A 13,283-nucleotide genomic window follows, 5' to 3' on the forward strand; every position below is an offset into this window, starting at 1 on the left:
GAGGGCACCAGATCTCATTACAGATGGTTGTGAGCCACCATGTGGTTGCTGGGAATTGAACTCAGGACCTTTGGAAGAGCAGGCAGTGCTCTTAATGCACACCATTAAGAGAGGCAGGAGGATCAAGAGTTCAAGGCCTGACTGGGCTTCAAGCACTGTGGCTAGTAGCTAAATCTGCCCCTACGAGAGGGGTTTGAGTTGGAGCTGAGAAAAGCTCAGGGAACTCACAGAAAATGAAAGCTGCCCTCCTACCCCAGAACAGGCCCAGGTAATGGGAGGGGCATATACGGCCAGAGTGCTGAAAAGGCTATGGCTGGCTGCCTCACTGACCTTGCCCAACACAACATCATCCCTAAAACCCACCTCAGACTATTCTCAGGCCTACCAAGGTTCCTACCTTCTCCAGCCCGCTGCTGTCCCCACGTAACCACTTTCTGATGGTTTAATTTTGAGACAGGGTCTCAAATAGCCCAGTCTAGCCTCAAACTCTGACTCACTCTACAGCAGAGGGTGACCTTAAAATTCTGCCCTCCCGCCTCCACCTCCTAAGCACCGGGGTCCTAAGCCTGCACCATCATGCCTAGCTATATTTGCTTGTTTTCTCCTTCCTTCCTTCCTCCTTCCTTTTTTTTCTTTTATTGTTTTGACAGAACCTCACTTAATGTAGCCCCAGGTTCCTGTGTTGCTGTTTTGATAAAATCTCATTTACATAGCCCTATTTACCTGAAACTTGGTCACAAACTCAGAGAGATCTACCTGCCCCTGCCTCCTGAGTTCTCAGATTAAAGGCGCGTGCCACCACACATGGCCATATATATTCTTTAGAAGTGATAATTGTTTACAGCACGAAGCATAGATTTCCCCATTTTCCATGCATGTGCACAGAGTAGACATGATCACGTTCATAACTGGCTTCCTTCGCTTAGCATGCCGGCAGCATCTTCTCAGATCAGTCTAACTCATTCCTTTTGAGAGTTGTGCCATATTTCTGCTTATGAACCCAGCACTGAGGCAGGGGAATTACAAGGTAGAAGCTAACCTGAGCTACATAGCAAAACTCTGTCTCAAAAAATAACAAAAGAGTTGCTGCTGGCCCAGGCTGTGCCGGGAGACAGCATCTATAGCATGATTAATAAAAACCCAGAGACTGATATTGGGGCTCAACCTGAAAGTCAGAAAAGCAAAACAGCCAGCCACTGAGTCTCACCTCTACCTCAGTCCAAAATGGTGATGGTGACCCTGCCTCCAGGAATCTCAGAATGAGACAGTGTCTGAGAGCTGTCTCTTCCCATTTTATATTCATCTCTAGTGCTGGGATTAAAGGTGTGCACCACTACTGCCTGGTTTCTATGGCAACTAGTGTGGCTACTGGGATTAAAGGTATATGTCACCACTGCCTGGTCAGTAAAACATCAGTGCAGCTGTTTTACTCTCTGATCTTCAGGCAAGCTTTATTTATTAAAATGCAAATGGAATATCACTACAAGTTTCACCACCCACCATGAGTCGTAGCGACAGCAGAGGCCTCCAGCAGCTACCCAACCTCAGCCATCAGAGCCCCAGCCTCCGCAGTCACCAGAGATGCACCTGAGGGCTGAGCATCAGCACTGTGACCCTGCCTGCACCTGAAGGAGTGCTCGACGCAGCCACAAGCCAGCCACACCAACTGAAGGAGAAGGGACACTCCCTGAAGCACAAGCCGACTGGGGGAAGAGATGGGTACAAGGTAAGAACACACTAAGCAACACAAAGAGCAATACCACCGGAAACTAGTGGGTCTTGACGAGAAGACCTGAACATCCCAACGTAGGTGAAGCAGAAAAAAACAACACTAAAAATAATTTTATGAAGATGATTGAGGCCCTTAAAGAGGAAATGAAAAACTCCCTTAAGGAAATGGAATAAAATACAAACAAAAAATTAGAAGAGATAATAAATCCCTTAAAGAAAACCAAGTGAAAGCAATCAAACAGGTGAATGAAATGGTTCAGGACTTAAAAACTAAAATAGAGGCAATAAAGAAAACACAAACCAAGGGAAATCTGTAAATGGAAAATCTGGGTAAACAATCAGATGCAAACATAACCAACAGAACGCAAGAGATGGAAGAGAGACTCTCAGGAGTTAGAGATACGGTAAAGGAAATAGATGCATTGCTCAAAGAAAATATTAAATCCAACAAATTCTTAACACAAAATATCCAAGAAAATATGGGACAATGTAGTGGCATTTCAATTGTATTTTAATAAATAAAGCTTGCCTGAAGATCTAAAAGTAAAACAGCCCCACTGGTCAGCCTTACAGACCAGGTTATGGTAACACACACCTTTAATTCCAGGAGCTATAATGACAGACACTTTTAATCCCAGTAGCCACACTAGTTGCCATAGAAACTGAGCAGTGCATGCCTTTAATCATGGTGGTGCATGCCTTTAGTCCCAGTCCTAAAGAAGATTATAAAACTGGAGGAAATAGCTCTCAACAACACAGACTCATTCTGAGATTCTGGGAGGCAGGATCGCCATTTCAGACTGAGGTCGAGGTAAGAGCCAGTGACTGGCTGTTTTGCCAGCTAGGAGGACCAAAGGAACAGAATCAAAGACCTAGATATTAATACACACACTTATGAACACCTGATTTTTGACAAAGAATCAAAAAATATAAAATGGAAAAGAGAAAGTATATTCAACAAACGGTACTGGCATAACTGGATATCCACATGTAGAAAAAATGAAAATAGGTCCACCCAATGGAATCGAATCAAACACCTGGATATTAATCCACATTCATTCGAACACCTAATTTTTGACAAAGAAGCAAAAAATATCAAATGGTGTTGAATATATAACAAATAGTGCTGGCATAACTGGATATCAACATGTAGAAGAATGAAGATAAATCTATATCTATCACCATGTACAAAACTCAAGTCCAAATGGATCAAAGACCTCAACATAAAGCCAGCCATACTGAACCTTATAGAAGAAAAAGTGGGAAATACACTTGAACAAATTGGCACAGGAGGCCACTTCCTAAACATAACCCCAGTAGCACAGACACTGAGAGAAACAATTAATAAATGGGACCTCCTGAAACTGAAAATCTTCTGTAAAGCAAAGGACATGGTCAACAAGACAAAACAACAGCCTACAGAATGGGAAAAAAATCTTCACCAACCCCACATAAGACAGAGGTCTGATCTCCAAAATATACAAAGAACTCAAGAAATTGGTCATCAAAAAAGAACAAATAATCCAATTTAAAAAATGCAGTGCAGACCTAAACAGAGAACTCTCAACAGAGGAATCTAAAATGGCTGCAAGACACTTAAGGAAATGTTCAACATCCTTAGTCATCAGAGAAATGCAAATCAAAACAACTCTGAGATTCCATCTTACACCTGTAAGAATGGCCAAGATCAAAAACACTGATGACAACTTATCCTGGAGAGGTTGTGGGGTAAAGGGAACACTTCTGCATTGCTGGTGGGAGTGCAAGCTGGTACAGCCCCTTTGGATGTCAGTGTGGCAATTTCTCAGAAAATTAGGAAACAACCTTCCTCAAAAACCAGAAAAAAAAAAACACTTCTGGGTATATATCCAAAGGATACTCAATCATGCCACAAGGACACGTGCTCAACTGTGTTCATAGCAGCATTGTTTGTCATAGCCAGAACCTGGAAACAACCCAAATGCTCCTCGACTGAAGAATGGATAAGGAAAATATAGTACATTTACACAATGGAGTACTACACAGCAGAAAAAAAATAACAACATCTTGAAATTTACAGATTTGCCAATGGATGGAGCTAGAAAACATTATTCTGAGTGAGGTAACCCAGACCCAGAAAGACAATTATCATATGTACTCACTCATAAGTGGTTTTTAAACATAAAGCAAAGAAAATCAGCCTACAAATCACAATCCCAGAGAACCTAGACAACAATGAGGACACTAAGAGAGACTTATATAGATCTAATCTACATGGAGCATATAAAAAGACAAGATCTCCTGAGTAAATTTGGAGTATGGGGGCCTTGGGAGAGGGTTAAAGGGGAGAGGAGAGGCAGGGAGGGAAGCAGAAAAAATGTATAGCTCAATAAAATCAATTTAAAAAACTAATTTTTACAAAGATGATTCACTCCTCTTGATGGATATTTGCTTCTCATTTCAGTTCCAAATGCTAAACAATTCCACAACTGAGGTTCTCATTGCATTACTGTTTTCTAACAAGGCATTTTTTTAAATATCAGTAACCACACTTGGAGGGAATTTGAAACAGGATTATTACCTAAAGGTCTCTATCAAACAATACCATGTAGAAATTAAAGTACTTTACAGATTTGTTTCAAATTTTATATTTGCATGTAATGTTTTAAAGTGTTTTGATTTATTTCTGAAGAATGGACAAGGAAAATGTGGTGTATTTACACAATGGAGTACTACACAGCAGAAAAAAATAATTAAAAAAGAAAAAAAGAAGCACACCTCAATTACAAAGACAGACATTACATCAGAGTAAAGGGTTGGAAAATATTTTCCAATCAATGGTCCTAAGAAACAGGCTGGTGTAGCTATCCTAATATCTAACAAAATATGCTTCAAACTAAAATTAGTCAAAAGAGATGAAGAAGGTTATTTCATATTCGTCACAGGAAAAATCCATCAATATGAAGTCTCAATTCTGAACATCTATGCCCCAAATACACTGTCATATGTAAAAGAAACACTACTAAAGCTTAAATCATACATCAATTCCCACACACTAATAGTGGGAGACTTCAGTACTCCCCTCTCACCACTGGACAGGTCTGCCAGACAGAAAATTAACAGAGAAATGAAAGAACTAACATGTTATGACTCAAATGGACTTAACAGACATCTATAGAACATTCCACTCAAACACAAAAGAATATACCTTCTTCTCAGTACCTCATAGAATCTTCTCTAAAATCGACCACATACTCGATAATAAAGCAAACCTCAACAGATACAAAAAAACTGAAATAACTCCCTGTATCTTATCAGATCACCTTGGCTTAAAGTTAGAATTCAATAAAAACACTAATTACAGAAAGCCCATAAATCCATGAAAATTGAACAATGCTGGGGTCAAAGAAGAGATAAAGAAAGAGATTAAAGTCTTCCTAAAATTCAATGAAAATGATGGCACAACATACTCAAAGTTATGGGACACAATGAAAGCCATGATAAGAGGAAAGTTCAAAGCACTAAATGCCTACATGAGGAAACTAGAGAAATCCCACACTAGCTAATTAACAGAACAACAGAAAGCTCTAGAACAAAAAGAAGCAAACTCACCCAGGAGGAGTAGACAACAGGAAATGATCAAATTGAGCACTAAAGTCAATAAAATAGAAGCAAAGAAAATAATACAAAGAATCAATGAGACAAGAGTCAACAAGATAGGCAAACCTTTATCCAAACAAAAAACAGAGAGAACATCCAAATTAACAAAATCAGAAATGAAAAGGGGGACAAAACAACAGACACAGAGGAAATCCAGAGACTCATCAAGTCATACTTTAAAAACCTGTACTCCACAAAATTGAAAATAGAAAGGAAATTAAATAGAAGTATAACCCTTATGGAAATAGAAACAGTCATCAAAAGTCTCTGAACCAAAAATATAGTCCAAGGGTCAGACAGTTTAAGAGCAGAATTCTACCAGAACTTCAAGAAGAGCTAATACTTATACTCCTCAGATTGTCCCACATAGAAGAAACAAAAGGCACATTGCCAAACTCTTTTTATGAGGCTGCAGTTACCCTGATACCCAAACTGCACAAAGACAGAACTTAGAGAATTATAGACCAATCTCCCTCATGAATATTGATGCAAAAATGCTCAATAAAATACAGGCAAACCAAATCCAAGAACACATCAGAAAAATCAACAACCATGAACAAATAGACTTCATCCCAGAGATGCAGGGATGGTTCAACATATAAAAATCTGTCAATATAATACACCATATAAACAAACTGAAAGAAAAAAAACACATGATCATCTCATTAGATGCTGAGAAAGCCTTCGACAAAATTCAACACCCCTTCATGATAAAGGTCTTGGAGAGAGCAGGGATACAAGGAACATACCTAAACATAATTAAGGCAATATACAACAAGCCAACAGCCAACATCAAACTTAATGAAGAAAAACTCAGTGATGCCATTAAAATCAGGAACAAGACAAGGTTGTCCACTCTCTCCATGATTATTCAATATAATACTTGAAGTTCTGGCTAGAACACTAAGACAATAAAGGAGATAAAGGGGATACAAATTGGAAAAGAAGTCAAACTTCCGCAATTTGCTGATGATATGATAGTATAAGTGACCCCAAAATTCTACCAGGGACCTACTACAACTGATAAACACCTTCAGTAAAGTAGCAGGATACAAGATGAACTCAAAAAAATCAGAAGCCTTCCTATATACACATGATAAATGGGCTGAGAAAGAAATCAGAGAAACATCATCCTCTACAATAGACACAAATAACATATAACATCTTGGGGTAACTCTAACCAAACAGGTGAAAAACTTGTATGACAAGAACTTTTAAGTCTTTGAAGAAAGAAATGGAAGAAGACACCAGAAAGTGGAAAGATTGCCCATGCTCTTGGATAAATAGGATTAATATAGTAAAAATGGTAATCTTACCAAAAGCAATCTACAGATTCAATGCAATACACATTAAAATCCCAGCAAAATTCTTCACAGACTTTTAAAGGACAATACTCAACTTCATATGGAAAAACAAAATACCCAGGACAACCAAAACAATCCTGTACAATAAAGGAAATTCTGGAGGCATCACAATCCCTGACTTCAAGCTCTACCATAGAGCTACAGTACTGAAACAACCTGGTATTGGCATAAAAACAGACAGGTGAACCAATGGAATCAAATTGAAGACATCTATGAACACCTGATTTTTTTTTTTTTTTTTGGTTTTTCGAGACAGGGTTTCTCTGTGGTTTTGGAGCCTGTCTGGAACTAGCTCTTATAGACCAGGCTGGTCTCGAACTCACAGAGATCCGCCTGCCTCTCCCTCCCGAGTGCTGGGATTAAAGGCGTGCGCCACCACCACCCGGCGAACACCTAATTTTTAACAAAAAAAAAAAAATAGAACTATAAGGTGGAAAAAGAAAGTGTCTTCAACAAATGGTGCTGGAATAACTGGATATCAACACATAGAAGAATGAAAATAGGGCTGGAGAGATGGCTCAGTGGTTAAGAGCATTGCCTGCTCTTCCAAAGGTCCTGAGTTCAATTCCCAGCAACCACATGGTGGCTCACAACCATCTGTAAAGAGGTCTGGTGCCCTCTTCTGGCTGCAGACATGCACACAGACAGAATATTGTATACATAATAAATAAATAAATAAATATTTAAAAAAAGAATGAAAATAAATCCATATCTATCACCATGAACAAAACTCAAGTCCAAATGGATCAACGACCTCAACATAAAACCAACCACACTGAACATCATAGAAGAGAAAGTAAGAAGTAGCCTTGAATCCACTGGCACAGGAGACCACTTCCTAAATATAACACCAGTAGCACAGACACTGAGAGAAACAATTAATAAATGGGACCTCCTGAAACTGAAAATCTTCTGTAAAGCAAAGGACATGGTCAACAAGACAAAACGACAGCCTACAGAATGGGAAAAGATCTTCACTAACCCCACATCAGACAGAGGTCTGATCTCCAAAATATACAAAGAACTAAAGAAACTAAACATCAAAATACCAAATAATCCAATAAAAAATGTGGTACAGATCTAAACAGAGAACTTTCAGCAGAGGAATCTAAAATAGCTGAAAGACACTCAGGGAAATGCTCACATCCTTAGTCATCAGAGAAATACAAATCAAAGCAACTCTGAGATTCCATCTTACACCTGTTAGAAGATCAATAACCCCAATGACAGCTTATGCTGGACAGGATGTGGGATAAAGGGAACACTCCTGCATTGCTGGTGGGAGTGCAACCTTGTATAGCTGCTATGGAAATCAATATGGCAGTTTCTCAGAAAATTAGGAATCAATCTACCTCCAAAATATGGGTATTTAACTACCCATAAATACCACTCTTAGGCATATACCCAAAGAATGTAACTCATACCACAAGGACATTTGCTCAACTGTGTTCATAGCAGCCTTATTTGTAATAGCCAGAACCTAGAAACAACCTAGATGCTCCCCAACCAGAGAATGGATAGGGAAAATGTGGTGCGTTTACACAATAGAACACTAATCAAAGGTAAAAATTCAGTGACATCTTGAAATTTGCAGGCAAATGGATGGAACTAAAAAAAGCCATCCAAGTGAGGTAACCCAGAGACAGAAAGACAAATATAATATGTACTCACTCATTAGTAGATAATAGACACAAAGCAAAGCACAACCAGCCTCCAGGCCACAATCCCAGAGAACCTAGGTAGCAAAGAGGACCCTAAGAGAGACATACATGAATCCACAGGAAGGGGAAAAAAGACAAGACCTCCTGAGTAAATTAGGAGTGTGGAGTAGGGGGGAAGGTGGAAGGAGAGAGGAGAGGAGGGAAGGGGAGTGGGGAAAAATATATAGTACATGCCTATCCAAACAGTCAAAACGAGAAGGATTTACGAAAAAGAAAGAGAGAGAGAGAGAGAGAGAGAGAGAGAGAGAGAGAGAGAGAGAGAGAGAGAGAGAGAGAGAGAGAGAGAGGGAGGGAGGGAGGGAGGGAGGGAGGGAGGGAGGAGAAAGTCAGTATGGGGAAAGAAAAAAATAACAAAGAAAAGCAAAGGCTCGATTTTCTTCTCTGTGACTCCCCTCCCTTCCTCCCTCAGCTCCTCTTCTCCAGACAGAAACTGGCCTCCGACTCTCCATCCTGCCTCCCTGGCCTCATGCCGGGGTCACAGGTCTGTCCTGTTTCTTGGGTGTCATTGTACCATTGCTTCAGGAAGCTTTCTGGGAAAAGTGCTCTGACACCAGTGGGAAGGGGAGAGATGTCACCTGGGATCAAAGCCAGGATAGCTCCCGAAAGGCCTCTCATCCTGGGGTCAGTTTTTATATTCTAGAACCACAAGGCAGAGCTGGCAAGCGAGCAGGGTTTCCAGGAGCCCACAGAAGGTGACCCACTCTTCAGCGGTTTCTCCAGGTCATTCTGTTCAGGTAGCAGTGACGTCATGCTGGCAAACAGGCAGCACAAACAGACTTTAAGTGAATCACCAGATAAATCAACAAATCAGGATCTAATAATAGCTTTTCCACCATTAGAGCCAATTCATTCAAACTTCCTCTGTGTCAACTGGGCCTTTTCCTAACTTTGTGGGAATTTTATGGCCAGCCATGAAGTTTTGTGGTAAACTACACCACAAACCACAGTCTCACATCTCTGCTCAATTGAAAAGGATGTGTTCCAGCCCGGCAGTGGTGGTCCACACCTTTAATCCTAGTGCTCAAGGGGCAGAAGCGAACGAATCTCCATGAGATCGAGGCCAACCTGGTCTATAGATCAAGTTTCAGGATAGCCATGACTAAATAAGGAAACCCTGTCTTAAAACAAAACAAAAATTAAAAAGAAGAAGAAGAAAAGGATCAAATCCTAGGATTTGGAATGATTTATTTGGGAAAACAAAAACAAACAAACAAACAAAAAGATGTCTTGATGTTGAAGCCAACCAAGGTCTATGCCTAAACCTACAAATGAGACGGAGAGAGTCTGAAGCAGCTATGGTGTGGTGGGGGCACCTATAACCTCAGCAAGTGGAGGGAGAAGAATCGGAGTTCAAAACCAGACCCTACCTCAAAGAAAAAAGAAAGACTGAGCAGTTTAAGGATGAAGTGCCAGTTGTGGGGGTTTGAATGGAATCCGAGAGTTTACTAGAATTTCCATTTTTGTTTGTTTGGGAAAGGGTCTCATTGAGGCCAAGCTGGCCCGGAATCCTATCCTCCTACCTCCTCTAAGCTCTGGAATTGTAGATGTGAGCCACCACTCCAGGAGGAGGCTGGTTTTCAAGTGCATGTGGACAGGGAACAGGGATTCTCTGGGCCAGGCCAAGAACAGAGTTGGTCCTGCCCTTAAAGACAATGGATTCTGTGATGGTGGACTATACACAAGAGGAGGCTCTCCACTGACACAATAATCCAAATCAAACCCAATTAGAAGAAGCCCAGGTTTGATGGGTGCCAGCGCTCCCGGTGGCCCTTCAGGCTTCCTGGGAGAAAGATGGGGTAACCATGGAGAGAGGAAAGGAGAACAGGAAAGACCACGTGTTCCTTCTCTGGGTCTTGACCTTCTCTGCAAGGGACTCCGTTTTTTGGGCTTTCTCAGAAATGGAGTCTGGACCATGGCAACTCCCAGGGGAGGGGGCCTGGAATGGAAAGTTCCACCCTAACATTTTAGAATGGATGCCAGGGTCTAGGGTGAAGCCCCACCCAAACATTCCAGACTTTTTGGATATAGGGGTGTCAAGGGGCTGGACTGACACTTCCAACCAAATATCCTGGACTAGCAACTGCTTCTCAGTCTCCAAGAGAAGCAAGAAGGTGGGAGGAACACAAGATGCCCTGGATTCTCTGGCAGCTCAACCCTCTCCATGAGATCACCTCTGTTTTTAGGTGCTGGAGGCTGATTGCAGAAGGAGCTTCCTGGACATCCACCATCCTGAAGGCCCAGGGGACAGACTGCAGAGCCCTCAAGTGCCTTCCTCAGCCTCTCCCAGCCTGCAGCCCCCAAGCCTGGACTCTGAGGTGCATCGGAGGATCCTAGGGGAATCATGGTAGCTTCCTGGCTCTGCAACACTGCTGTTCCCGTCACTGCGGTGACCATGGTCGTCTTGGCCTCTGACCTTCTTCTTCTTTCTCTTCTAGCCCCTCCTCCTGTGCACCCTCTGCCCTCCATCCTCATGACCCTATTCTCCCCGTCCTGAAGGTCCCTCTTCCATCTTGTCCACATTCTCTCTTCCTGAGAGCTCTGTGACTTTCCTGAGCCTTCCCATATATATATGTGTATGTGTGTATGTATATGTGTGTGCATGTGTGTATGTGTGTGTATATATGTGTGTATGTGTGCATGTGTGTATATATGTGTGTGTATGTGTGTATATGTGTGTGTATATGTGTATGTGTGTATATATGTGTGTATGTGTGTATGTATATGTGTGTGTATGTGTGTGTGCATGTGTGTATGTGTGTGTATATATGTGTGTGTATGTGTGCATGCGTGTATATATGTGTGTGTGTATGTGTGTGTGTGTGTGTGTGCATGTGTGTAGGTCAGAGGACAACTTGTAAGGTTCCATTCACTTCTACCATGTCAGTTCTAGGGACTGAACTGGGGTCAACAGTTTGGTGGAAAAGGCTGTTAACCCTCTCAGCCATCTCCATGGTGCTCTCTCCATCTTCTCAAAAAAAAAAAAAAAAGGATTTCTGGATGCTTTTCAACTGAAACAGGCTGAGTGCCAGCCTTGCTCTGTCTTTGAAGAGCAGATAGCAGAGTTGAACACTTTCCCTTTGGACTGCCATGTCACCTGTGCTTTCCCGCCCGCTGCCCACAGCCCTGCCCAGCTGGCAGTAGGAAGGTCAGCAAAGCTGCTGATAAGAGGGGTATAAAGAGGGCTTGGCTCATGGCAAGGGGCAGTGGGCTACCCTCTCGGCAACATGTTGCGCTTTCTGGTGCTCGCCTCCCTGGTCCTGTTTGGTAAGTGGATCCTTTGGCCTGAGTTCTGAGGGAGGGGGATTTGAACAGCAGGATCAGAAAGTCTCTAAGCCCAGACCAGCTCTCTCTCTCAGAGGAAGGTGGAAAGCTACGCCTAGCAGAGTCCTTACTCTCCCAGAGCAAAAGAGGGGCAAGGTTGAGGAGCACTGCCTGACTGGCCACTCAGTACTGAGGGGCACTGACTGGCCACCCAGGTGCCTGCTAGGTGACTTGAGCCAAGAAGTATAAAGAAGCCCCTTTGGGAGTTCCCCACCATCCCTCATAACGGCAGGACACAGCTGTCAGTAGCTCCTGGAGAATCCCGCCAAAGCATGGGAGGGGTTTCCTCAAGCTGAAGGGTGACCTTGAGGCAGGAGGAGCAGGCACCTGTGGTGATTTGGGAAAGGTCTTTCCCTGCCAGTCAGAGTTCTTACACACCCCAAAGAAAGAAGGGGCTCAGGGCTCTGTTTTCAAAAGAGGCAGAAGGGGCGCAGGCAACTCAGGGCTGGGCCCCTGGGCCTGTTTCTGGAGGGCTGTGAATTTGCAGACAAAGCTAACAGTCTTCAAAGCCCAGCTGCCACTCCCCGCCCCACCCGGCTGCCCCCACGCTGAGTCATCAGAGCCTTTTCTTCTGCCCCACAAAGGACACAGCACCCAGGACTTTCCAGAAACTAATGCACGGGTGGTCGGAGGGACTGAGGCCCAGAGGAACTCTTGGCCATCTCAGGTGGGTGTTTCCCCCTGCCCAGGATTTTACCCAAACAAGAGATAATAATGTGTAGTCCCCAAAATTAGTTTACATGTCTATTGGGTTTACCCTCAGCAGCTCACTTGCTGTCTAATTCTGAATTTTAAAGATGTATAGGGCCAAACTAAGGTGGAACTCGAATTGCAAAAGACCTGGGGGAGGAGACTTATATACCAGTGTCCTGGGTGCATATTCAAATGTACACGCGCACATATGTGTGTGTGAGAGAGAGAGACAGAGACAGAGAGACAGAGGCAGAGACAGACAGAGACAGAGAGACAGAGGCAGAGACAGAGACAGAAAGTGCCGAGTTCCACAGCACAGATAGAGCCTTCCGCCATGTTTGTGGCAAGGCCTCCCATGCTTCTGCCGCTGCTCTGCATACTCTAAGCTAGTGCCAACCCCTCGCTCTCTCACTGACCCCTCAAAAATCCCTCTCACTCTTCTGTCTCCGCCCCCTCACTTCACCACAAGGGTGCTGGGAATCACAGCTGCTCACCAGCACGTCCAGGCTTCAGTTCGCTGTATGAGACAGGTTCTCACCATGGGGCCCAGCTGACCTGGAACTGGCAGCGTAGACCAGACTGACCTCAAACTCAGAGAGATTCTACCTGCCTCTGCCTCCCGAGTGCTGGGATGAACACACCGGTTTCTCCTTCCTTCCTTCCTTCCTTCCTTCCTTCCTTCCTTCCTTCCTTCCTTCCTTCCTTCTTCTTTCCTTCTTCCTTCCTTCCTTCTTCCTTTCTTCCTTCCTTCCTTCTTCCTTCCTTCCTTCCTTCCTTCCTTCTTCCTTCCTTCCTTCCTTCCTTCCTTCTTCCT

The 13,283-nt window shown here is 43.1% G+C and overlaps 1 protein-coding gene across 1 annotated transcript in view; it reads left to right on the top strand.

Annotated features, from left to right (window-relative positions):
- Positions 1-11,679: 11,679 nt before the first annotated feature.
- The window catches only part of Cela1 (chymotrypsin like elastase family member 1), a 13,728-nt gene continuing 12,124 nt past the window's right edge, over positions 11,680-13,283 (top strand). The window contains exons 1-2 of the mRNA XM_005353877.2: positions 11,680-11,719; positions 12,361-12,443. Of these exons, the coding sequence (XP_005353934.1) occupies positions 11,680-11,719; positions 12,361-12,443 (123 nt within the window). The remainder of the gene's footprint in view (positions 11,720-12,360; positions 12,444-13,283) is intronic.

Source organism: Microtus ochrogaster, chromosome 15 (genome assembly GCF_000317375.1).
Source record: "Microtus ochrogaster isolate Prairie Vole_2 chromosome 15, MicOch1.0, whole genome shotgun sequence".
Lineage (NCBI taxonomy): Eukaryota > Metazoa > Chordata > Mammalia > Rodentia > Cricetidae > Microtus > Microtus ochrogaster.